General features: G+C 46.5%; 1 protein-coding gene across 12 annotated transcripts in view; it reads left to right on the forward strand.

The window, feature by feature from the left end:
• LOC308673083 (heat shock factor protein 3-like) overlaps positions 1-25,873 on the forward strand; it is a 74,227-nt gene that overhangs the window by 15,137 nt on the left and 33,217 nt on the right. For 6 of the 12 annotated variants that reach the window (XR_014027570.1, XR_014027571.1, XM_081336476.1 and 3 more), the window contains exons 3-8: positions 14,851-14,978; positions 19,909-20,033; positions 20,989-21,064; positions 23,116-23,177; positions 24,765-24,846; positions 25,101-25,234. Coding sequence is in view for 10 of the 12 variants with exons in the window: in XM_081336476.1 (XP_081192602.1) it covers positions 14,851-14,978; positions 19,909-20,033; positions 20,989-21,064; positions 23,116-23,177; positions 24,765-24,846; positions 25,101-25,234 (607 nt within the window). In the remaining 2 variants the exon portion in view is untranslated. Of the gene's footprint in view, positions 1-5,903; positions 7,359-14,008; positions 14,979-19,908; positions 20,034-20,988; positions 21,065-23,115; positions 23,178-24,764; positions 24,847-25,100; positions 25,235-25,873 lie in introns of those variants that run through there. The other 6 variants (XM_081336479.1, XM_081336477.1, XM_081336484.1 and 3 more) reach the window with 6 other exon arrangements.

Consider the following 25,873-nt stretch of genomic DNA (forward strand, 5'->3'; position numbering starts at 1 on the left):
CGTGGACCACACCCGCCATATCTGTGCCGGCCAGGTGGAGGGTTCCCCAGGGGTTTCCTTGCCTCCCGAACTGTCCGACTTTGCTGACGTGTTCAGCGAGTCAGAGGCGGACCAATTGCCCCCGCACAGGCCCTACGACTGCTCCATTGATCTAGTCCCTGATGCACCTCTCCCAGTGGGGCGTTTGTACTCCATGTCGGAGCCCGAGTTGGCTGCATTGCGGGACTTCCTGACAAAGAATTTGGCTCGTGGTTTCATCCGGCCCTCGTCCTCGCCAGTGTCTGCGCCCGTGCTCTTCGTCAAAAAGAAGTCGGGCGAGTTACGGCTTTGCTGTGACTACCGGAAACTCAACGCCATCACGGTGCGTAACCGCTACCCGCTGCCCCTCATCCCCGAGCTCTTGGATCGACTCCGGGAGGCTAAGATTTTCACGAAACTGGACCTGCGTGGAGCTTACAACCTCGTCAGGGTTCGGCCGGGTGATGAGTGGAAGACGGCGTTTGGTACTCGCTATGGACATTTCGAGTACACGGTGATGCCGTTTGGCCTGACCAACGCCCCCGCTGTGTTTCAGCATTTTATGAACGACATCTTTCGAGATCTGTTGGACCAGTTTGTCGTGATTTACCTGGACGACATCCTGATTTACTCCCCGTCGCGTGAAGCGCATCATCAGCATCTCCGTCAGGTCCTGCAGCGCCTCCGGAAACATCGGCTGTTTGCCAAGTTGGAGAAGTGCCAGTTCTACCAGGTGACCATCGATTTCCTGGGTCATCGCATTTCTCCTGAGGGCATCGCCATGGAACCGAGTAAAGTTGAGTCGTTGCAGAGTTGGCAACCCCCGCGTCGCGTGAAGGACGTTCAGCGACTTCTTGGATTTGCCAACTACTATCGGACATTCATCCCTGGCTTTGCCGCCTTGACAGCCCCCCTCACCCGGCTCCTGCAGAAGAAGACTCGGTTCCAGTGGAACGCCCCCGAACAACAGGCGTTCCAAGCTTTGAAGGATGCCTTCATGAAGGAGCCCATCTTGAAGCATCCTGACCCGCAACGGCCGTTTGTCGTGGAGGCGGACGCCTCCGACATTGCCATTGGGGCCGTGTTACTCCAGGCAGCGACGCCCAACGGTACCCTTTTCCCTTGCGCGTATCACTCTCGGAAATTGAATCCCTCGGAGCGCAACTATACCATCTGGGAGAAGGAGCTGCTGGCCATCAAGGCGGCGTTCGAGGCTTGGAGGCATCATTTGGAGGGGGCGCGGCATCAAATCGAGGTCCGGACGGACCACAAGAATCTGGAAAGCCTGCAGACCGCTCGGAATTTGAACCAACGCCAGATCCGGTGGTCCCTCTTCTTTGCGAGGTTTGACTTCCGGGTGCGGTACATACCAAGCGGGCACAACCAGAGAGCGGATGCTCTGTCCAGGAAGCCCGAGTACACCCGAGTGGAAGACAAGCTTCCGCCCAGGACAGTGATCCCCGTCGAGTCTTTTGCTGCGGTGCGGGAGCCGGTGGATATACGGGCTCGGATCCGGGAGGCGCAGCAGCAGGAGGCGTGGGTGGCTCAGCGGAAGGAAGAGGTGGGGCCAGATTCGCCTTGGTCAGTCACGGATGGACTCCTGTATTATCGTGACCGGCTCTATGTTCCAGGAGGGCCACTCAGGGGACTCGTCCTCAGCCAGTGTCATGATAACCCGGCTGCGGGGCATTTTGGCCTGTTCAAGACTCTGAACCTGGTCTCCCGTACCTTCTGGTGGCCCCGAGTCCGACATGATGTCCAGTCTTATGTCACCTCCTGCGTCCCATGCAGGCAGGCCAAGTCAGCGACAGGGGCCCCGCCTGGTTTACTGCAGCCTTTGCCAACACCCAAGAGACCCTGGGGGGCTGTGTCCATGGACTTTCTGACGGATCTACCCCCATCCTCCGGCTTCACGACAGTGTTTGTGGTGGTGGACATGTTGACCAAGATGGCGCACTTCATCCCCTGTCGCGGCTTACCGTCAGCTCGCGCCACTGGTCGCATGTTCATCCAACAGGTGTTCCGGCTGCACGGCCTTCCCGATAGAGTCGTCTCCGATAGGGGGGCCCAGTTTACAGCCCACTTCTGGCAGGAGTTGATGCGGGCGTTGGACATTAAGGTTTGCCTCTCGTCCGCGCATCATCCTCAGACCGACGGGGGTACCGAGAAGGTCATCGGCATCTTAGAGCAGTATCTGCGCTGCTACGTTAACCTGCAGCAGGACAATTGGGTGGACTATTTGGCCATAGCCGAGTTTGCCTTTAACAACTCGCAGCACACCTCCACGCAGATGACACCGTTCTTGGCCAACGTGGGTTATCACCCCCGGTTTTTCCCCCTTTCTCCCGTGGACTCACCGGAGCCGGCAGCGAACGAATTCATGGCGGAGTTACAGGCGATCCATCGGTTGGTGCGACGGCAGCTGGAGAAGGCCAAGGCCGACTACAAGAGGTTCGCCGATCGGTCGAGAAGGGATACGCCTCCATTATCGGTGGGGGATCGGGTCTGGCTGTCCACCAGGAACCTACCATCCACTCGGCCGGCGAGGAAGCTGGACCACCGTTACCTTGGACCGTTCCCAGTCGAGGCCGTCATCAACCCGGTCGCCTATCGTTTAACTCTGCCACGTTCCCTGCGCGTGCACCCCGTCTTCCATCGGTCCTTGTTGGTCCCCGAACAACCGGCTTGTCCACTTCGCCAAGCGGAACCTCCCCCATCAGGACCTCGTGATGGCGACAGCACCCCCGAGTACGAGGTCGCCAGCATCAGGGATTCCCGCTGGCTGAAAGGTCGCTTCCAGTACCTGATCGAGTGGAAAGGGTACGGGCCGGAGGACTTCACATGGGAAGACGGGACTGCCGTTCATGCCCCTGCGTTGGTGACTGCTTTTCACGAACAGTTCCCATCCCGACCGCATCCGGATCGGCAGACCCGGGGGAAGGGCCCTGCGGTGCGGGATAGTGTTGTGACTCAGGGCCAGCCTGTGGGGCCGACAGCCGGCTCCGATGTATCGGATGATTCAGATGAGGGGGAGGAGGGAGACGAACCGGCTGATGATGGTTTGGAGGCTTTGCAGAGCCCTCAGCCGGGGACCTCTTCTCAGCTGCGTGAGCCCGATAGTGCGGAGGATGATGACCCACAGCTGGCCCTGTTCAAGGACGCCCGACGCAGGAGGCAGTCGAGCAGGAACAAACAAAGAAAGGCTGTGGGACTCCTCGGGAGGAGGCACAGGGAGACCACGCCCTGAGCTCTCAATAAAAGGAGTGTTTGGGGAGGGGCTGGTTGCTGAAAGCAACCCATCCGCTTGAGGATTCAAGTTCCTGTGTTTTTGTTTCTTGTTCTGTTAATTGACTATTAAATCTTGGCAAACGCTTTTCAGCCTTGGACGCTCTCCAGTCTCTTCTGTTCGAATAGGGGTTTGCCTTACTACAGGGCTGGAAGAGGGCTGGTTCAGAACACCAAACCTCCCCAGGTCTCCGTTCCTCCTGCCGACGTTTGGGGAGGTTTGGGCGCCTCCCCAAACCTCCCCAGGTCTCCGTTCCTCCGCGCAGACCTGCCGACGTTTGGGGAGGTTTGGGCGCCTCCCCAAACCTCCCCAAACGTCGGCAGGTCTCCGTTCCTCCTGCCGACGTTTGGGGAGGTTTGGGCACCTCCCCAAACCTCCCCAGGTCTCCGTTCCTCCGCGCAGACCTGCCGACGTTTGGGGAGGTTTGGGTGCCTCCCCAAACCTCCCCAGGTCTCCGTTCCTCCTGCCGACGTTTGGGGAGGTTTGGGCGCCTCCCCAAACCTCCCCAGGTCTCCGTTCCTCCGCGCAGACCTGCCGACGTTTGGGGAGGTTTGGGCGCCTCCCCAAACCTCCCCAAACGTCGGCAGGAGGAACGGAGACCTGCCAACGTTTGGGGAGGTTTGGGCGCCTCCCCAAACCTCCCCAGGTCTCCGTTCCTCCTGCCGACGTTTGGGGAGGTTTGGGCGCCTCCCCAAACCTCCCCAGGTCTCCGTTCCTCCGCACAGACCTGCCGACGTTTGGGGAGGTTTGGGCGCCTCCCCAAACCTCCCCAAACGTTGGCAGGTCTCCGTTCCTCCTGCCGACGTTTGGGGAGGTTTGGGCGCCTCCCCAAACCTCCCCAGGTCTCCGTTCCTCCGCGCAGACCTGCCGACGTTTGGGGAGGTTTGGGCGCCTCTCCAAACCTCCCCAGGTCTCCGTTCCTCCGCGCAGACCTGCCGACGTTTGGGGAGGTTTGGGCGCCTCCCCAAACCTCCCCAGGTCTCCGTTCCTCCTGCCGACGTTTGGGGAGGTTTGGGCACCTCCCCAAACCTCCCCAGGTCTCCGTTCCTCCGCGCAGACCTGCCGACGTTTGGGGAGGTTTGGGCACCTCCCCAAACATCGGCAGGTCTCCGTTCCTCCTGCCGACGTTTAGGGAGGTTTGGGCGCCTCCCCAAACCTCCCCAGGTCTCCGTTCCTCCGCGCAGACCTGCCGACGTTTGGGGAGGTTTGGGCGCCTCCCCAAACCTCCCCAGGTCTCCGTTCCTCCTGCCGACGTTTGGGGAGGTTTGGGCACCTCCCCAAACCTCCCCAGGTCTCAGTTCCTCCTGCCGACGTTTGGGGAGGTTTGGGCGCCTCCCCAAACCTCCCCAAACGTCGCGCAGACCTGCCGACGTTTGGGGAGGCGCCCAAACCTTCCCAAACGTCGGCAGGTCTGCGCGGAGGAACGGAGACCTGGGGAGGTTTGGGGAGGCGCCCAAACCTCCCCAAACGTCGGCAGGAGGAACGGAGACCTGCCGACATTTGGGGAGGTTTGGGGAGGCGCCCAAACCTCCCCAAACGTCGGCAGGTCTGTGCGGAGGAACGGAGACCTGGGGAGGTTTGGGGAGGCGCCCAAACCTCCCCAAACGTCGGCAGGTCTGTGCGGAGGAACGGAGACCTGGGGAGGTTTGGGGAGGTGCCCAAACCTCCCCAAACGTCGGCAGGAGGAACGGAGACCTGCCGACGTTTGGGGAGGTTTGGGGAGGCGCCCAAACCTCCCCAAACGTCGGCAGGTCTGCGCGGAGGAACGGAGACCTGGGGAGGTTTGGGGAGGTGCCCAAACCTCCCCAAACGTCGGCAGGAGGAACGGAGACCTGGGGAGGTTTGGGGAGGCGCCCAAACCTCCCCAAACGTCGGCAGGTCTGTGCGGAGGAACGGAGACCTGGGGAGGTTTGGGGAGGCGCCCAAACCTCCCCAAACGTCGGCAGGAGGAACGGAGACCTGCCGACGTTTGGGGAGGTTTGGGGAGGCGCCCAAACCTCCCCAAACGTCGGCAGGTCTGCGCGGAGGAACGGAGACCTGGGGAGGTTTGGGGAGGCGCCCAAACCTCCCCAAACGTCGGCAGGTCTGTGCGGAGGAACGGAGACCTGCCGACGTTTGGGAAGGTTTGGGGAGGTGCGCGCGCACCTCCCCAAACTTCGGCAGGTCTTCGGACGGCGGCGGCTTGGGAGAGGTGCGTGCGATCCTGGAAGCACCGAAGCCTCGGCCGCGCGCAAGTCCTCGGTAAGCTCCGGGCGGTCACTTGCTTCGCGTCTCCTGAGGGAAGGGGGGGCAACTGGAGCGGGCGTGTTTCCTCGCCTGCTGGGCGCCGCGATTTGCCCGGGGAACGCGCGGGCCCCGAATGGCAGCGTGGAGCGAGGAAGCGGACAGCCAGGGCTTCCCCGAGAGCCGCGGCCACACAGGGTATTCCTGTGTATTCAGGCTTGCAAAATGGCGGATCGAGCCTCTGCTGGCGGCGGAGGCTTGCAGAACGGCGGATCGGCTTATACTCGAGTCAACAACTTTTCCCAGTTTTTGGGGGTGAAATTGGGGGTCTCGGCTTATACTCGAGTCGGCTTATACTCAAGTATATACGGTATTTGGTCGTCAGGCTGGAACCACTCCAGTGGAGACTACAGAGGCTTTGAGACTACACTGCCAGAGTCCCCAAAAGCAGAATGGTGGAGAGCTGCCAGACCATCTGCCACTGAGAATTTGGGTGAGTGGAAAATCCTGTCTGCAGACCAGACAGCCTGCCAGCCCCAGGAGTTCCCTGCCAGGCCCTCCAGACCCACAGAGACAGAGGACCCCAGTCTGGGGCCTCTGCAGCAATGGGAGGTTGGGGAACCCCCACAAGTGAAAGGCCAACAACCTCTCAGCTTGCCACAGCTAATAGAGGCCTTGCAACAGTTGGGGGTGGTGCAGAAGCCTGGAGATCAGAAGCTGGTGGGAGGACAACAACAGCAAGGGTGGCAGCAACAGGGCCTGAACGTGCAACTCCTGAAAATACAGCAGGACCAGTGGGGCCAGCAGCAGTGGGGGCCCCGGCAGCCATTGAACCAACAACCAGGATGGGGCCAGCAGCAACTGGAGACACAACAACAGCAGTGGGGGCCCCAGCAACCATTTAAGCAACAACCAGGGTGGGGCCAGCAGCAGTGGGGGCCCCAGCAACCAACGATGAGCCTGCCCTTCAGAGCAACCTTCGATGGGGACCCAGAGAAACTGATTTTCTTTCTCAACCAAGTACGCTCTCACTTGAATCGCTGGGCCCATCTCTACCCAGACCCAGGTGCTATGGTCGATGTGATTGTGTCCAACCTACAGGGAGAAGCATCCGAATGGTTGAACAAATTATATAATGAGTAAGCCCCTGACTTGGAAGACTTTTTCCTCCTAGGGCTGAGGGAAAGATTTGAGGACCCATCCATTGCCCTTAAAGTGGAAGAGCAAATCCACAAGATAAAACAAGCTGGCCAGCCTGTCCTGGAGTACGTGCGGGAGTTTCGAAAGATGGCCGGTCAGATATAGAGATGGCCTGAGCAATCCATAATTCATCTTTTTAGAGAAGGGTTAGACGACCACCTTTCTCAGGCATGTATCTACCGAGCTGTGCCTGACCAGCTGCATGAATGGTACCAGGCAGCGGTGAAATTAGATGTTCAGCTCACCCACTATAAGAAGCCTCTCCTACCTGAAGCCGAGCTGAGGTCAGAACAACCCGAATGGAAATCACCCCCACGAAAATCTCCAGCTACTGTGATGGCTGAAAGACCCAAGTCACCTGTAGGCCCGGCAATTAAGTGTTTCCGGTGCGGACAGCAGAGATATCGAGCAGCGAAATGCCCAGTCACCTTCCCCCAACAGCAGAACAGGCCAGGACCGGCAATGAGAAAGAGACCTGCACAGCGGCTAATGGGAGAAAAATCCAACTGGATGACACAGGAACCTGTTGCCCAGGTCACTTCCCCCACATGGGGACGCCGGAACTCAGGCTGAATCCACCCCCGTTCTACCCTTTTTCAACAGTGACAACGAAGGAGAGAATGACCCAATGGTGAGCTGACACGTCCCACCTTTTTTACTATCTGCCAAGTTCATAATCCCTAAATTGGGTACGCATGTAGATTTAAAGGTGCTAATTGATTCTGGATGCTCCTGATGCATCATTAGATTGCCATTTGCCTTGAAACTGGGCATACGAGCAAAACTGCTCTCCAAACCTGTGAGGTTCGAGCAAGCTGATGGCTCCTTGATGGGAGGGGCTTTACTCACAAAATTAATGGAGCCCCTACGCTTAGAAATAGGTGAGCACTGGGAATTTATTCGCTTCCTGGTGGCCCCAAAAATGACTGGGACTGTGATTTTAGGATTAGTCTAGTTGGACAAATGGAAGCTGTTTATATGGTGGGAGAAAGGAATGAGAACTGTGAGACTACCTATAGGGCCCGATTCCCCCCCACTGATTCAACAGATGTTGCAGGGAATTTTAGCCCACCCAATGAGTGAGCACACATGGCTGCCTCACAGCCACCAGGCAAGCCGCTCATCCCCAGCGAGTACCAGGAACTAGCGGAGGCATTTACTGAGAAAGAATGAGATACCTTGCCTCCTCACCAGCCCAATGATTGTTCCACTGAACTGTTGCCGGGGGCTAAACTTCCATGACCAAGAATGTACGCTGTGTCCCCCCTTGAAATGGAGGAGATGCAGCAATATGTGGATACAAACCTAGTGAGGGGATTCATTGAACGGGCCAAGTCTACTGTGGGAGCCCCTGTATTGTTCAAAGGAAAAAAAGTTGGGTCTCTTCCTCTCTGCATAGACTATAAGGGCCTTAACCCTTATAGCTCTGAGTGTGGAAAATAAATACCCTCTCCCCCTCCTGAAAGACTTACTAACCCACCTGGCGAAGGGGAGTCTCTTCACTAAGTTAGACCTGAGAGAAGCATATTACCAGGTGAGAATAAAGTGGGGGATGAGTGGAAAATGGCCTTCAACTGCCCTTTGGGCAGCTACCAATTCAAAGTCATGCCATTTGGACTGCAGTGGGCCCTAGCCGTATTTATGCAGTTGATTAATGAGGTCCTACATGGTCATTTATACAAAGGGGTTCTGGTGTATCTTGATGACATTCTAATATACAGTACGAATATGACTGACCACATAAGACTGGTCAGAGAAGTGTTAAACTATTGAATGCCAAACTATGTCAAATTGTCGAAATGTGAATTTCACCAAACCCGATTAGATTATCTCAGCTATAGAATTTCTGACGAATGCATCAAAATGGATCTAGCCAAAGTGAAAGCTATAATTGAATGGCAGCTCCCCAAGACTCGCAAACAGCTCTAGAGCTTCTTAGGGTTTGCCAACTTCTACTGTCAATTCATTCCCTCTTTTGCTGAGATTGCTCTACCCCTTACAGAACTACTCAAAATGGGTAAGGGAGGGGGAAAACTGCGACCTGGCCAACCGCCAGCATGGACTATGAGTTGTCAGAAAGCTTTTGAGAATTTAAAAATACTATTTCCAGCTGAACCAGTTCTAAAGCACCCCTGCCCAGGGGAGCGCTTCGTAATTCAAGCAGATGCCAGGGGCGTGGTAGTCGGAGCTGTGTTATTGCAAAAGAATAAAAGTGGGGTCCTGCAACTTTGTGCCTACACGAAGGCGAAAGGAGATGGACAATCTGGGAGGAGGCCTTCGCAATTAGGTGGGGGCTGTTAAACTGGTAACCCTATTTAGAAGGGAGCAAGGTGCCTTTTGAAGTATGGACAGATCACAAAAATTTAGAGGCACTAAAAACTCCCCGCAAATTGTCCCCAAAGCAAGTGTGATGGGCACAGTACTTTAACCGTTTTAATTTTACTCTAAAATACGTACCAGGAAGAAAAAACCTCCTAGCTGATGCGCTATCCTGATTGCCACAGTACAAAAATGAACGCGAAGAGGTCTACGAGGCACGTATTCCCAGTTCACAACCTGCGGCACAACTCACACCTCGCAGAACCCCTAATCCTGATGACCCGGGAGCGAAGAAGATAAAACGAGAGCTTCTCACCAATCAATGGTTCAAAGATAATCAAACCTCCCTAACATGCAGGGATGGTTTGGCATACAAGGTGGGGGGTGGAACTGTATCTGCCTGAAGCCCTCCGTCTCAATGCTCTCAAACATAGTCATGATGTAAAACAGGCTGGACACTTCGGATATTTAAAAACTCAACACCTCATCCGCCGGCAATTTTGGTGGCCGGGGTTAAAACGAGATGTAGAAAACTATGTCAGGAGTTGTACCATATGTGCCACCATGAAAAGAATTCCAGGGAAAACCCCTGGGTTACTGCAGTCGGTGGCAGACCCTTCTCAACCATGGGAAGAAATAGCTATGGACTTTATTGTTGTTGTTGTTGTTGTTAGTTGCGAAGTCGTGTCCGACCCATCGCGACCCTATGGACAATGTTCCTCCAGGCCTTCCTGTCCTCTACCATCTTCTGGAGTCCATTTAAGCTCACGCCTACTGCTTCAGTGACTCCATCCAGCCACCTCATTCTCTGTCGTCCCCTTCTTCTATTGCCCTCAATCTTTCCCAGCATTAGGCTCTTCTCCAGTGAGTCCTTCCTTCTCATTAGATGGCCAAAGTATTTGAGTTTTAGCTTCAGGATCTGGCCTTCTAAAGAGCAGTCAGGGTTGATCTCCTCTAGGACTGACCGGTTTGATCGCCTTGCAGTCCAAGGGACTCGCAGGAGTCTTCTCCAGCACCATAGTTCAAAGGCTTCAATTCTTTGGCGCTCAGCCTTTCTTATGGTCCAGCTTTCACTGCCATACATTGCAACTGGGAAGACCATAGCCTTGACTATACGCACTTTTGTTGACAGGGTGATGTCTCTGCTTTTTAGTGTGCTGTCTAGATTTGCCATGGCTTTCCTCCCCAGGAGCAAGCGTCTTTTTATTTCTTGGCTACAGTCCCCATCTGCAGTGATCTTGGAGCCCAGGAAAATAAAATCTGTCACTACCTCCATTTCTTCCCCATCTATTTGCCAGGAATTGAGAGGGCCAGATGCCATGATCTTGGTTTTCTTAATGTTTAGTTTCAACCCAAGTTTTGCACTCTCCTTCTTCACTCGCAACAAGAGGCTCTTTAGTTCCTCTTCACTTTCTGCCATTAGAGTGGTATCATCTGCATATCTTAGGTTGTTGATGTTTCTTCCGGCAATCTTAATTCCAACTTTTGATTCATCTAGCCCTGCCTTTTTCATGATGTGCTCTGCATATAAGTTAAATAGGCAAGGCGACAGTATACAGCCTTGCCGGACTCCTTTCCCAATTTTGAACCAATCAGTGGTTCCGTGTCCAGTTCTCACTGTTGCTTCTTGGCCTGCATATAGGTTTCTCAAGAGACAAATAAGATGGTCTGGTATGCCCATCTCTTTAAGGACTTGCCAGAGTTTGTTATGATCCACACAATCAAAGGCTTTAGCATAGTCAATGAAGCAGAAGTAGATGTTTTTCTGGAACTCTCTAGCTTTCTCCATGATCCAGCGTATGTTAGCAATTTGATCTCTAGTTCCTCTGCCTCTTCGAAATCCTGCCTGTACTTCTGGTAGTTCTCGATCCACATACTGCTGGAGTCTAGCTTGTAGAATTTTAAGCATAACTTTACTAGCATGAGAAATGAGTGCAATGGTGCGATAGTTTGAACATTCTTTGGCACTGCCTTTCTTTGGAATTGGAATGTAAACTGATCTTTTCCAATCCTGTGGCCACTGTTGAGTTTTCCAAATTTGCTGGCAAATTGAGTGAAGCACTTTTACTGCATCGTCTTTTAAGATTTTGAATAGCTCAGCTGGAATACTGTCACCTCCACTAGCTTTGTTGTTGCTCAGCTTTTCTAAGGCCCACTTCACTTCACATTCTAGGATGTCTGGCTCGAGCTCAGTGACCACCTCATTGTGATTATCAGGGACATTAAGCTCATTCTTGTATAGTTCTTCTGTGTAATTTTGCCACCTCTTCTTAATCTCTTCTGCCTCTGTTAGGTCCCTGCCATTTTGGTCCTTTATCATGCCCATTTTTGCATGAAACGTTCCCTTCATCTCTCCAATTTTCTTGAAAAGATCTCTGGTCCTCCCTATTCTATTGTTTTTTTCTATTTCTTTGCATTGTTCATTTAAGAAGGCATTCTTATCTCTTCTAGCTATTCTTTGGAATTCTGCATTTAATTGGGCGTATCTTTCTTTTTCTCCCTTGCCTTTCGCTTCCCTCCTTTCCTCAGCTATTTGCAAAGCTTCCTCAGACAGCCATTTTGCTTTCTTGCATTTCTTTTTCTTTGGGATGGTTTTGGTTGCTACCTGTTGTACAATGTTGCGAACCTCTGTCCATAGTTCTTCAGGCACTCTGTCTATCAGATCTAATTCCTTAAATCTATTTGTCACCTCTACTGTATATTCAACAGGGATATGATTTAATTCATACCTGACTGGCCTAGCGCTTTTCCCTACTTTCTTTAATTTAAGCCTAAACTTTGCAACAAGAAGCTCATGGTCTGAGCCACAGTCAGCTCCTGGTCTTGTTTTTACTGACTGTATAGAGCTTCTCCATCTTTGGCTGCAGAGCATATAGTCAATCTGATTTCTGTGTTGACCGTCTGGTGATGTCCATGTGTAAAGCCGTCTCTTGGGTTGTTGGAAAAGAGTGTTTGCTATGACCATCGTATTCTCTTGACAAAATTCTATCAGCCTGTGCCCTGCTTCATTTTGTACTCCAAGGCCAAACTTGCCTGTTATTCCAGTTATCTTTTGGCTTCCTACTTTAGCATTCCAATCTCCCATGATGATAAGGACATCATTTTTGGGTGTTAGTTCTATAAGGTGCTGTAGGGCTTCATAGAACCGGTCAATTTCATCCTCTTCAGCACTGGTGGTTGGGGCATAGACTTGGACTACTGTGATATTGAATGGTTTGCCTTGGATTCGAACTGAGATCATTCTGTCATTTTGAGGGTTGTATCCCAGTATTGCTTTTCCTACTTTTTTATTGACTATGAAGGCTACTCCATTTCTTCTGAGGGATTCTTGCCCGCAGTAGTATACCTGATGGTCGTCTGAATTAAATTCACCCATTCCTGTCCATTTTAGTTCGCTGATACCTAAGATGTCGATGTTTAGTCTTGTCATCTCTTGTTTGACCACATCCAGCTTTCCTTGATTCATGGATCTTACATTCCAGGTTCCTATGGAGAAAGAATCTTTACAGCATCGGACTTTCCTTTCACCACCAGACATATCCACAGCTGAGCGTCCTTTCGGCTTTGGCCCAGTCGCTTCATTCTTTCTGGCGCTACTAGTACTAGCCCTCTGCTCTTCCCCAGTAGCATATTGGACGCCTTCCGACCTGAGGGGCTCATCTTCCAGCGTCATATCGTTTTGCCTTTTGGTACTGTCCATAGGGTTTTCATGGCAAAGATACTGGAGTGGGTTGCCATTTCCTTCTCCAGTGGATCACGTTTTGTCAGAACTCTCTGCTATGACCTTTCCGTCTTGGGTGGCCCTTCACGGCATAGCTCATAGCTTCATTGAATTACGCAAGCCCCTTCGCCACGACAAGGCAGTAATCCATGAAGGGGGGACTTTATTGTAGACCTACCCAAATGTAAAGGAAATACTGTTATCTGGACTGTGATAGACCTGTTTTTGAAGCAGGCTCATTTTATCACCCTTAAAGGACTCCCATCTGCACAGCGACTGACTAAATTGTTCCTGAAACATATCTACCGACTGCATGGCACCCCTAAGCGAATAATTTCATATAGAGGAGTGCAGTTCACAGCGAAATTTTGAGGAAATTTCCTTAAATTAATTGGATCATTTCAAGGCTTATCATCTGCTTTTCATCCAGCTACCAATGGGGCTGCAGAATCCACTAACAAAATGGTGGAGCAATGCCTCAGATGCTATGTTTCCTACCAACAGACAAACTGGACTGACCTCCTTCCTTTTGCTGAGGTGGCCTACAATAATTCTGTTCACAGCAGCACTGTCTACATGCCTTTCAGAGTAGCCACAGGAAGAGTTCAGCCCAATGCCTGACTACCCTCGGTTGCCCTCTGCTTCCCAGACACTTGATCAATGGGTGAGGGGGTGGGAAGAGGTGTGGAGAAACACGAAAATGGTGTTAAAAAAGACTTCTGAGACTTACAAAAAACAGGCTGATAAAAAGAGGGCTCCCCAAAGAACATTCCAAGTGAGGGAAAAGGTTTATCTGTCAACTAAATATATACGCCTCAAATTACCCAGCAAGAAATTAGGACCAAAATTCTTGGGGCCTTTCCCCATTGTGAGAATCATCAACCCGGTCACAGTAGAATTGAAACTTCCCAGACTTTTGGGGAAAATTCACCCGGTTTTCCATTGTAGCTTACTGAAACGTTTTTGGGCCTCCACTTTAAGACCTCCCCCTAAGAAGGCACCCCTGACCCCTCGTAGTAGCGGGTCAGACCCATTATAAAGTGAAATGTATTCTTGAAATGTATTCTAATCTTTAAGGGAAAATTGCAGTACCTAGTACAATGGAAGAGATACCAATTGTCTGAAATCATTTGGGTGAAATCTAGTGATGTGAAAGCTGACAGACTTATCAAAAAGTTTTATGAGAAATACTTCAACAAACCAAAAGCCAGCCCCTAACTTGTGTTTTATTCACATTACAGGATCTGTCCTTTTTGTAAGGGGGCCCCGGATGTCAATGCTGCAAACATTGACATGTTTTTGCACTGACAATATAAGAGGCAGCCTTTTGCTTTAACTGTTTGGTTTTGAATCACTGAAGCGTGGTGGAATGCAACCGGATGTTTTGACAAGATAAGGGATAGCCGCTTCAGAAGGGAAGTGAAACTTTGTGTGTTAAATTAATTGGTAAATGTGATTCATGACGTGTAAATAAGGGAGGGAAATTCTGTATGAGGTGGCGTGTCAAGGGGAGGAGAATTCAGATTCTGGCATCCATCCATGAGTGCCGATGCTGTTCTGCTCATTATACACTTTTTTAATAATAAATAATCATGCAGTACTCTTTGATGTCTTTTTTAATCGGAACCATGACATTGGCTTCTCTATTTTTGGTATTCATATCTGTACAGTAAATTATATTCTTGGAAACAAAGAATGGCCCAGGAGTCTTCGTTTGCTGCATGCACTGAGTGGGGTGGTTTATACTAAATAACATAGCTCATTCTGCAAGCATCTGATTTAGTCTTTTCAGTTTCAAGCACTCAAAAGAATCCCAGGCTGTGTTGTAAGAACTACCCATCTTCCTTCCCTTGACTTTGCCTGCTGGTATCCAGATTCTGTTCTTTCATTGGTCTATTATCACTCTGAAGTCTTCCCTTTGAGGAAGGAAGAAAGGAAGTAGGTTTTGTCATAGCAGAATATGACCACTGTTACTCTTCTTTTGAGTGGGGAGTTACCACCTAACTAAAGGAGAAGGAGAGTCTAAATGAAAGTGGGCTTCTCAGAGACACAAACACATTAATTTCTCCCGATGTTGTTACAGATGGCTTCAGAAAAGTGATTGCACTTGAAAATGGCATGATAACCTGTGACAAGAATCCTGCTACTGAATTTCAGCATCCGTTTTTCAAGAGAGGGAAGGTCGATTTACTGGCAAACATCAAAAGGAAGGTACTGTTTCCTAGTGTGCTGCTTGTTTAAAATTTCTCTGTTCAATGCATTCACATATTAGCTGCTCCACTTTATGTTTAAAGCATTATGAGCAAACTGGATTGGACCTTGGCTGATCTCCCCTCCCCCCTAGAAAAGCCCACCCCTGAAACCTAAGCAGAGCTGAATCTCTTTAGTACTGGGATGGGAGACAATTCCTCCCCTACCTCCCACCCCCATTGTAGGATTGTAGAGTGGAATGAGAAGTTGAAAAGATAATGTAGAAGAAAGCCAAGGCAAGCTGCTTGCCTATGAGTGGGTTCATGAAGTCTCCAGACTTGAGCTTGTCTTGAGGTGGGACTCTTGGCTTTGATGTTTTTCATCCACGCTAATGTGTGTTTTTGTGTAATATATTTTATTGATTTTTTTTAAAAAAACATAAATCACTTAATAATTGATGAACAGTGTGTTGTCTTGGTTACATTTGTAAAACAATCATTAAAATTGATTTCTATAATCCATAATCCGCATAATGGTTTTAGTTGATTTCCTCTTTTCCCAAAATATCCTCTTTTGCAAACATTGAGTTAATACAATTCTTACTGTTTTGATAGATAACAATTAAATATATATTTTCCCCAATATTCCTAAAAATAATAAATCACATCAATATAGGAGCCTTGGTGGAGCAGTGGGCTAATGCCTCCTTAAGTAACACCAGCTGCCTGCAATTAGTGCAGGTTCGAGTCCCACCAGGCTCAAGGTTGACTTAGCCTTCCATCCTTCCAAGGTAGGTAAAATGTGGACCCAGATTGTTGGGGGCAATAAGCTGACTTTGTAATAATGCCGCTTGGGGGGGGGGCGAAAGCCCTAATAAGCAGGCATATACATAGAATGAAGGCTATTGCTAAGCACATTGGTTTGTGCTTAAATTGTAAGCCGCCCTGAGTCTTCGGAGAAGGGCAGGATATAAATGGGATTAAAATAAAATAAAAAATAAAATAAAATATGAAACTTAACATTAAGAAAACCAAGATCATGGCATCTGGCCCTCTCAATTCCTGGCAAATAGATGGAGAAGAAATGGAGGTAGTGACAGATTTTATTTTCCTGGGCTCCAAGATCACTGCAGATGGGGACTGTAGCCAAGAAATTAAAAGACGCTTGCTCCTGGGGAGGAAAGCCATGGCAAATCTAGACAGCACGCTAAAAAGCAGAGACATCACCCTGTCAACAAAAGTGCATATAGTCAAGGCTATGGTCTTCCCAGTTGCAATGTATGGCAGTGAAAGCTGGACCATAAAAAAGGCTGAGCGCCAAAGAATTGAGGCCTTTGAACTGTGGTGCTGGAGAAGACTCCTGCGAGTCCCTTGGACTGCAAGGCGATCAAACCGGTCAGTCCTAGAGGAGATGAACCCTGACTGCTCTTTAGAAGGCCAGATCCTGAAGCTAAAACTCAAATACTTTGGCCACCTAATGAGAAGGAAGGACTCACTGGAGAAGAGCCTAATGTTGGGAAAGATTGAGGGCAATAGAAGAAGAGGACGACAGAGAATGAGGTGGCTGGATGGAGTCACTGAAGCAGTAGGCGTGAGCTTAAATGGACTCCAGAAGATGGTAGAGGACAGGAAGACCTGGAGTAACGTCCATAGGGTCGTGATGGGTCGGACACAACTTCGCAGCTAACAACAACAATATCAATATAATATTTCTTTTCTATCCAGTCATTCTGGTTGCCTTATCATAGATCCTGTTACAGTCCTTATTTTAGTTTATTTCTCCCACCAAATTCTAGGTGGGAGATTTTCTCAAAAATTAATTACATTTAAAAATTTAACTCTATTTTTCCATATGAACCATCTCACACTTTTACATTTCTTAAGGAATAGATAAACAATGAAAAAAAAGAAAGAAAAGAGAGCAAGAGTAAAGAAACATAAAAAATAACATACTACTTAAAATATATATCTCTCCTAAGCCAATATATATTTATTTCCTAAATTTTTTATTCTTTTTAACCATAATTAAAAATATGTTTAATCTTTAAACATTCCATTTAATACATCTAGTCATCTGGTCCTTTAACTCTTATTCAAAACATTTTTATCCATTATAATTTTCTTAAATTCAATCACATTTAAGTATCTAAAACATTTCCTTTATCTAAGTCATTTCAACTTTTTTATATTACTCATATCAAGAAAGAGAACAAACAAAAAAGGAAAAAAAGCATACTATATTATTAAGGGAATTCATTCCTCTTCGAATGACATATATATTCCAAAACATTTCTATTTCTTTAACCATATTCAAACAAATGTTTCTTTTTTTAAGTATTCTCTCTTTTTTAAGTATCATCTATTTTCTTGGTTTCCACTTTAGTCTTTTTCCTTTGCCCAGTATCTTAATCAATGTATTTTGCTGAATCAAAAAGTTTTCCCGTATGTTTGTAAATATTGCTGTAGATATAAAAAGTAAATCAGGTGAAGTGTCTTTTTATGGGGCTTCTGCCTTTCCATGTTTGTTGAAAATCTTTTTCTTTCTCTCTGCTTCTCGTATCATTTCCTTTCCCTACGATGTTCCTGACATCTCTACAGTCCATTTTATCCAATCTGTTTTTTTGTCCTCAGATGTATTTTGTAGTCTTAAGGGATAAGTTGTTTCTACCAATTCTTGTGAATTTTTTCCACTAGGATTAAATCATGTTTCCTTGTTTTGTTAAGTTCCATCTTTAAGTCTCTATTCTCAATTCTATATCTCAATTCTATATCTGTTTTATCTGGAAAAAATTTTGTTGTAGAGTTAACTTAGAAATAGACTGATTTATATTTTCAAAGTTATTTTGGATTTCTTTGTGGTTTAAAGTCATTGTTTGAATTAGATGAAGTATACTATATATCTCCTCATGTGAAGTATTTATGTTTTCTTGATAGATTCTTTCTAAATATCTCTGATCCATGATGGCCAAGAATTTGAGTTTTCTCTCCTTTTCTCTGCAAATAACTTTAGAGTCCCAATTAAATAGATATTTGTAATCCAGATAGTTCAAAAAAGATTCCCCCCCCCGAAATTTATAATTCTCTTTGTCTATAGCCCAGATTATTGTCTTTTTTGTCATAGCTGTTGTTTGTTGTTAAAACTTTAAAAGTCATAAACACAGATTAGCTTTTCCCAGGTTTTACCAAGTCTTATATTAAAGTCATAGCTGCTATAGTCTTCATCCACCACTAGGTGTCAGCAACTATTTGTTTTTCAATTTTCAAAATGAACAATTATCTTTAAAATGAGAGTCTTAACAATTCAAACAATTTTAGATTTATACAGATTTAAGTTTTGAATTTCAGGTTTTATATTTATTTCACATATATTCTGATCCTTCATAAAAAGATTAATTTGCCGCTTCTGTTAGTATAAGGATGGGGCGGAAATCCCCCTTCTTCCCTTTTGGAGGTATTTTGCTTCTTGGGGATCTTTTCCAGGAAATTAAATGTAGAATAGAAAAGAGAAGATCAAATTTCTCACCCAGTTTCAAGCACGTTGTTCACAGTTGTGCTGGTTAGTGCTTTTGGACTTCGGTTGCTAGTAGCTTGGGCTGATTGATTCAATATGGCCAGCCTTTCTCCTGTCGGGTTAGAAGACTTTCCCCAAGCCAAACAGAATGGCCGTCGCCATTCCAGAATTGCTGGAGCACCCTTCTTTCTTCATCGCCTCTCTGGGGTGACTTAGACCCATTTAGGGTCCTCAGGCAGGGCAAAATTAGCCATGGGGGTGCAGAGAATCCGCAAGCCCATGACCAGTTGCTACCATGTAAAACCGGAAGTTCCCCATGCTAATGTTTTTTAATGGGTGAAATACTGAGTTACTTGCAAAATTCTGGAGCTGTGAAGGCTGAACAACCAACTAGAAAATGTAATTATAGTTACATACTTTCTGTATGACTGTATATTTCAAATATCGATAAAAGGAAAACAAAACATTGTATATTATATAAAATAACTCAGTTTTTAAATCACAAATTAAACCTTGCCTGTGCAGGATCATAATGATTATGCCAGTGTGATTGTCATTCAAACTCTGAGCGTGAACAAATTTCTTCAGCTTTTGACAACTCAGTATTACCTTGTCATAATATATTAAGAGTACAGTAAGGACAGACCTCTAAATAAATTGATAAATTCCTAAAGTTTGGTACATCTTTAAACTATTTCTCTTCCCAAGATCATATGAACAATGATGTGAACAATAAGTGTCAAGGTTCTGACTAGTGAACCTAACCAAGCAAACACCTTCGAGACTTTTCAAAGCTTTATGCAAAGCTTTATTGAGTACACCATATCAGCACATATGAAAGTAAAACCAGCTCTGACCAGACCTCACCCAAATCACTATAGTAAAAGCTCTTCCCTCTGGGCCAGGTCACATTGCCCAATCAGGTTGAAAAATATTGTGAGAAAGCATTTCTAGACCCAGCCAGACACTTGGCAGTTGTCCTTGGTTCCCACAGTCTGCTTCCTTAACCTTTGAAGTCTGCATTCCAAACCTCTCCTCCCCCTGAGCTTGTTGGCAATTTGAGAAGCAATGTCATCGCACCAGCAAGACTGGGCTTCGAGACTTGACAATTACATCAAAATTGACCAGCCTTTAGGCAAACGGTGTCATAGGTGTCATAGACCTCTGAGATTTAGCCTTTTCCTTTTGCACTTGTGTGAGTGCTTTTCTTAATGGGATGTTGCAATCCTGCTTTCTCAGTACAATTCTGGTAGTGGGGTAGGTGAGTGCCCATTCCCGAATGGACATAAAGAGCACCTTTGGTTTATCATCTATGATTGGCAAGGGGAAGGTTGTGTGTCTGAGTGTTTTCATCGTCCTCACTCCTTATGAGTCAAATTTCAATTGCGTTTGTTCCTTATAAATATGTTCATTTTACCATCTTCAGTCTACTCTGTCATAGGTGGCCATGGTAAGGCCAGAAGATCTCAAATTCTGTCCAGACGACTTGCACAAAGTGTTGTTGGAGGTCCAGGAGATGAGAGAGCAGCAGAACAACATGGACATCAAGCTGGAAAGTATGAAAAGGTGCAGCACCCTAAATGCAGCATGAACAAGTATTTGAGAGACAAATAATGAGAGGAGTTTTCCACCCCATCTATAGAGCTGCGGATAAAATGAAGGGATTCTCCAAGTACAGAAAGGTGGACTTGTTGGCATCCACCCACTTGGAAAAGGAAATAAAGGCTTTTGCTATTGTGGTTACTAATAATTGCAAATCTAGGAGGAAGATTGTTTTCTTATTAATTTTCTTGTCCTCTGTCCCCCAAGATCTTGCTCCTGCTGGTTGCTGAGTTGGCCTGCTCAGTTGCAGAATTTTACCTGAGATTTCACTCCCCTGAAAGTTTAACTGTTGTCCTTTAATGTTTTAATTAAGAATGGTCTAGTGTGGGAAGTGAAAAGATCCATAGTCATTGGGAGAGCAGAAGGTGACCTAAGTCTATAAAAAGCTGCCTGATGAAGGGCTGGACTGATAGGCTGTCTAACCTTTTAATGTCTATAGATACAAAACTTTCTGCCTGTCCCTTTCGAAAGAAATCATTCTTCTTGGAAATGCTGGTGTTTTTTGCCTGCAGGATGAATATTTTGCCCCTGAGCAGTGATCTCTTGTGACTTTGGCCTCCCAAGTCTCCATTTAAAGGATTTCATGGAGCAGAGCTGAGAAACACCCTTCCTCAGAACCCTGGCAGTTACTGTAGTTCAAGCATGATTAGGTGAACCCCTTCCTCACATCATTTCAGAAAAAGCCTCTTTTTGCCCCACAAGCTCCTAGGGGAAAGTCCCGTAAAGTCGTGGCATCTCCTTTTCCATTCTTGGTCTTTTAGAAGGGAAATCTGGTTAGTCTTCTTCTGCTTTCATGCATCTTCCTTCCCTTAAGTGCAGCAACCCAAATCATCTTGCAAAAGTCTCTACCGGACTAGCCTGAACCCTTGGAAGTCTGCTCACTTTCATCCTCTTGCCTCTTTCTGCTCTTCGTTTCTAGGGAAAACAAAGCCCTCTGGAAAGAGGTTGCCTGTCTGCGCCAGAAGCACAACCAGCAGCAGCAGCTCTTGTCGAAGGTATGGTGAACAACCTGGCCTTGGTTTGGAGCCTCCTATGCCGCAGAGTGGCTGTCCCCCACATGGAGCCCTCCAGCCCCACCATCCTGTTGCCACCAGGAGTCAGGAGATCCAGGACAGGCTCTAAGAATGATCTAGCCTGTTCCAGTGCTTAGAAGTAGAGCACCTAGTCCAAATACAAGATAAAACTATTTCTCAGAGAGCCCCCAGATTCCTAGAGATACTGAAAGGAAGAGACTTAACAGACAGTCGCAGAAGGTCTCTCTGGGCTGGAAAGCTGAAGGGTGGAAGTCCTGCTGATTACTTGGAAGGACTGGAATGGAAGAAAAAAGAGCAAAAGAAAAGTCCTGGAGATCTTTTAAAATATTAAAATCAGTGTGGTCTAGATAAATCATTTTGCAGTAGAAAGGCCATTGATTCAGAAGTTTCACTAAGCCAAGAAAGGAACAGCCATTAAATTGCAGGCAAATTTTGTTGGTTGCAAAAAGCTGTGTTTTCTAGTACATCGAATCACCCTATAATTTCATACTATTCTCTGCATATTGGTTCAGGCTGAATTCATCAAAGTCCCACAATAAGATTCATGCACAGGACAAAAACAGTTTTTTATTTATTTTTATTCTGAAAGGTAAATAAAGGGGCCTGATTAGAGAATCAAAAGAATTATAGGAACTAGGAGCCTTGGTGGCGCAGTGGGCTAATGCCTCCTTAAGTAACACCAGCTGCCTGCAATTAGTGCAGGTTCGCATCCCACCAGGCTCAAGGTTGACTCAGCCTTCCATCCTTCCGAGGTAGGTAAAATGAGGACCCAGATTGTTGGGGGCAATAAGCTGACTTTGTAATAATGCTGCTGGGGGCCCCCCAAAAGCCCTAATAAGCAGGCATATACATAGAATGAAGGCTATTGCTAAGCACATTGGATTGTGCTTAAATTGTAAGCCGCCCTGAGTCTTCGGAGAAGGGCGGGATATAAATGGGATTAAAATTAAAAAATTAAATTAAAAATTAAAAGTTCACTGTGCAGTGAACAAAATTATCTTTTAGTTGCATTCTGAGCGGCAAGGAAAATCAGAAGTAGTTAAATCCCTGTGCAGTGAAACTCACAGAGAATGATTGATTATTTAAACTGCCTTTACTCATAACTGAAAGGACTTTTAGAGTATTTTGTAGAACATTTGCAGCAAATGACTCCCTTTGTCCAGGTTTATGCAACACTCAGAGACACCACTGTCAAAGACAAATGGGGAGAAAAGATGAAACGCAGCTTTGAACATCTTTATAGTAGCCATCTTTAAGGAAATATTGCACAAAGGAAGACATCCCTGCTGGACTTGGTCCTGTAATTGGGAGTTCTCTCTGGTGCAACAGATGGATGCGCCTGAGAGAACGGAAGAGAATTGCAGGGGGTCCCAAATCTGAAGAAGGTTTGTCTGCTGACGAGGAAATGGTAGCAAGGATGTTGCCAATGTGATCCATTGCTCTGTTAATACATCTTCTGACCTGATGGCATGTAAGGTGGTGAATGATAATTCAATCCATGTATTATTAGCTCAATCCTCAATTATTCCAATAAAGGTAAATAATTGCACTGGTTAAGGTGCTGGACCAGGACCAGCATTGGGGTTCTTCAACAGATACATTCCCTCACCCCAACCTGTGTCTCTTAGGGGTATAAGGTGAAGGAGGCTCCTTAAATAAACTACTTTGGGCTCAGAGATAAAAGATGGAATATGTATCTAGCAAATAAATACATGGTGAGATATTCAACTTCTAGTAGAAGCTTTAGTTATTGTAATTATTAGTGATAGGATTTTTAAAATGTGCAGATCTTCAATCTTATATAAGTTGGTCTGTGATGATAGCATATCATTGTGTAGTGTAGTGTGTTTGTATTATTTATTTGAAGGAGGTATTAGCTAAAGGCAGGAGTTAATAAGTTTTTAATACCTTTGCCGGTTCTAGTTTGCACCACTGATTATTGTTCTTGTACTTAATTTTGAGGCTGTGAAGGTTGAGTTGAGAGGATTGTTACTTTTCCCCTCTTCTTTCAGATCCTTGAATTTATACTGGGTTTAATGAGTGGAAACTGCATTTTGGGGCTCAAAAGAAAAAGGTAATTGCTCACTTTGTACTTCTGTTGCTATTCAAAATGAGCTGATTCTGATTCAAGCATTCTTAAACTTCATAGGGCTCCTTCCTCCCTGTTAAGAGGAAACAAATGGAACAGTTAAAATGATTCCAAAATGCTGCTCATCCTACTTCTATTTCTGATTACTTTGGCTGTCTTTTCGTGGTCTTTTTGTGAGCATTATTTTTTACCTGTGTTAGAGTATTTCAACTACTATATTTGTGGCTGCTCAGGGCACACCCTCTGCTTATGGCTTGTTGTGAACATGCCAAACACTTGAGTTGACTTCTTTCTGAACTTTTATCTTGATTTACTTTGGACCTTGTAGCAATCTGTCATATGCTTCTCTTACCAGAAAAAAAAATCTAAGAGCCCGCAGCTTGTTTAGGTTTGGTTTTCTTCTTAGCATCAGGTGAAAATTGCTGCAGCTGAAACTTGGAACCTGAACAGGCCAGGGATGCTCTTCGCAAGACACAGGGAAATGGGGAAGAGCAGAGAAAACGTGGCTGCATTTCCTCCAGGTCTTAGACTTCAAAGGAGCATATTGTATGAACCCCTTCTGTACTTCCCTTACTGAGGAAATTATGCAGAAGGATATGAAGGTTTAAAGCCAAGTTTTAAAACTAAAGCTAAAACTAATTTTAGTGGGTGGCTGAGCTTCAGCTTGTAGACCCAGAGACTGCAGAATTGGCAGAGGCTGGCCACTGGCTTCTTTCAATTAGGAATGTTCAGATGATTGTATCCAAATGTTGAACTCATGTCCTTTTTATTCATGTGCACAGAAAAAACATTTTGGATGGTTATAATTAGTGTGTGTGTGTGTGTGTGGGGGGTTTCCAAAAAGGATTAGGTGCATTTGGAAAGCAGATGGTCTTTCATTATATATTAAAATAAATGGCTGTTGTACATTTTCCTAGGCAAAAACTTCCCATATGACAAAATTATGATTTCCTTTTCATTTGAGCACAAGAAAGGGCTGCCTTGGATTTTGTCACTCATATTTATTGGCTGGAGACTGTACTATATTCCAGATGCAAGTGGTTCCTAGGAAAAGTCAGTCCTTTTTAATGCATTAATGATTATGCCTTGATTGTGCTGAAAGCCTGCCTCAATTTTGATTCCTAAATGCAGGCTATCAAAACCTGTAATCCTCCAATCAGTTTGGTAGCTGTAAAGGGGTAAACAATATTTGATTCATCAGGGCTGCTTTTTAAATCAAGATAGATATACAGCAAAATTAGGAAATTGCATTAAGATCGATGTAATCAAATGAACATTTCTTCAGTTTGTCCAGTGTCTTAAAAAGCATCCTTCAGAAGCATGCAAATGTTAATTTGTTTCTTTTAAAAAGGGAGTAAAGATTCCCTCTGCAAATTTATTTTCTTGAACTGTTTAGATGTCTGAGAGGTGATCAAAGCCTATTTTTGTTTTTACCAAGCCATTTCTTTGGTGAAGATTTTCTTACTGGGGAATGCTTCCATTATGTGCATTCAGTGGTTTCTGCATACAAATCTTTGCAGCTCACTTGTCCATCCACCTCCATAGCAATAGAGGTCTCTGTTCTTCTCCCAGGTCTTTGGCTGATGCTTCAGACTCTTCCCCTGCAAAATACAGCCACCAGTACATGCACATTCCTGTGGAAGACTGTGAAACTGTAAGATTTGTTTTGTTTTGGTTTTCCCCTTTATCCTCCTAAGGCAGTTCATGCTGAATTAATTCTAGCTTAGTTGGTTATAAAATTAACCTCTTAATAATGCTTGTTAATTTTTTTAATGATGTATTTCAGTTTCACTAGGAATTCTCCTAATTGCCAGAGCAATAATAGTTTTACTATTCTAACAATTGTCTGAATAAGAAAAATGATGATAAGGGTGTGGGATACACTTCTGGTTGTTCTTGTGCCCTTAGACAGCCCTTTCAGAGCATGGCGCAGGCTGCCAAGACTCCATTATCATTCGTGATATCACAGATGCTCAAGAGGATGCAGAAGATGCTGCCCCCGAGAAGCTGTTGGCGCTGGTGCACTCCAGTCATGGAAGTTGGTGAGGTTATAGATATTTAGATGTTTTTACTGAGAGACAGCACTGAAGCTGAGGCTGGCTGCTTCACCATAAGTGATCGAAGTGCTGAATATTTTTACCCTAGAGGTGTCGCCAGGATATGTCTATATAGCTTTGTTTGCTCTGTAAAATCTATTTGAGATCTGGTTACCACCATGTTCCTGGGGAGGGGGGGAATAGAATTGGGAATTTATCTTTAAAAGTAGATATTTGACGGCTTGGCTTATGCAGCTAAGACGATGAGAGCTTGTGGCATTTGTGGGTGTATGAAAAGATTAAGCACTCTGAAGTTGAACATTGTCAGTTATGGTTTGTTAGGAGCTCCAAGGCTTCTCCCAACTCTGCTAGGCTCAGATCTTGAACCTAGGGCGCAATTGAGGTGTTACCCCCCGTTGATAGGGCTCGCAACTTGGGCGTCGTCCTGGATTCACGACTCAATTTTGAAGACCATATAGGAGCCGTGACCAGGGGGGCTTTTGCCCAGGTTCGCCTGGTGCGCCAGTTGCGACCCTATCTGGACCGAGATGCCCTACGCACAGTCACTCATGCGCTCGTGACCTCCCGTTTAGACTACTGCAACGCTCTCTACATGGGGCTGCCCTTGAGGACCACTCGGAGGCT

This window comes from Vipera berus (genome assembly GCF_964194415.1).
Source record: "Vipera berus genome assembly, chromosome: 11".
NCBI classification, from domain to species: domain Eukaryota; kingdom Metazoa; phylum Chordata; class Lepidosauria; order Squamata; family Viperidae; genus Vipera; species Vipera berus.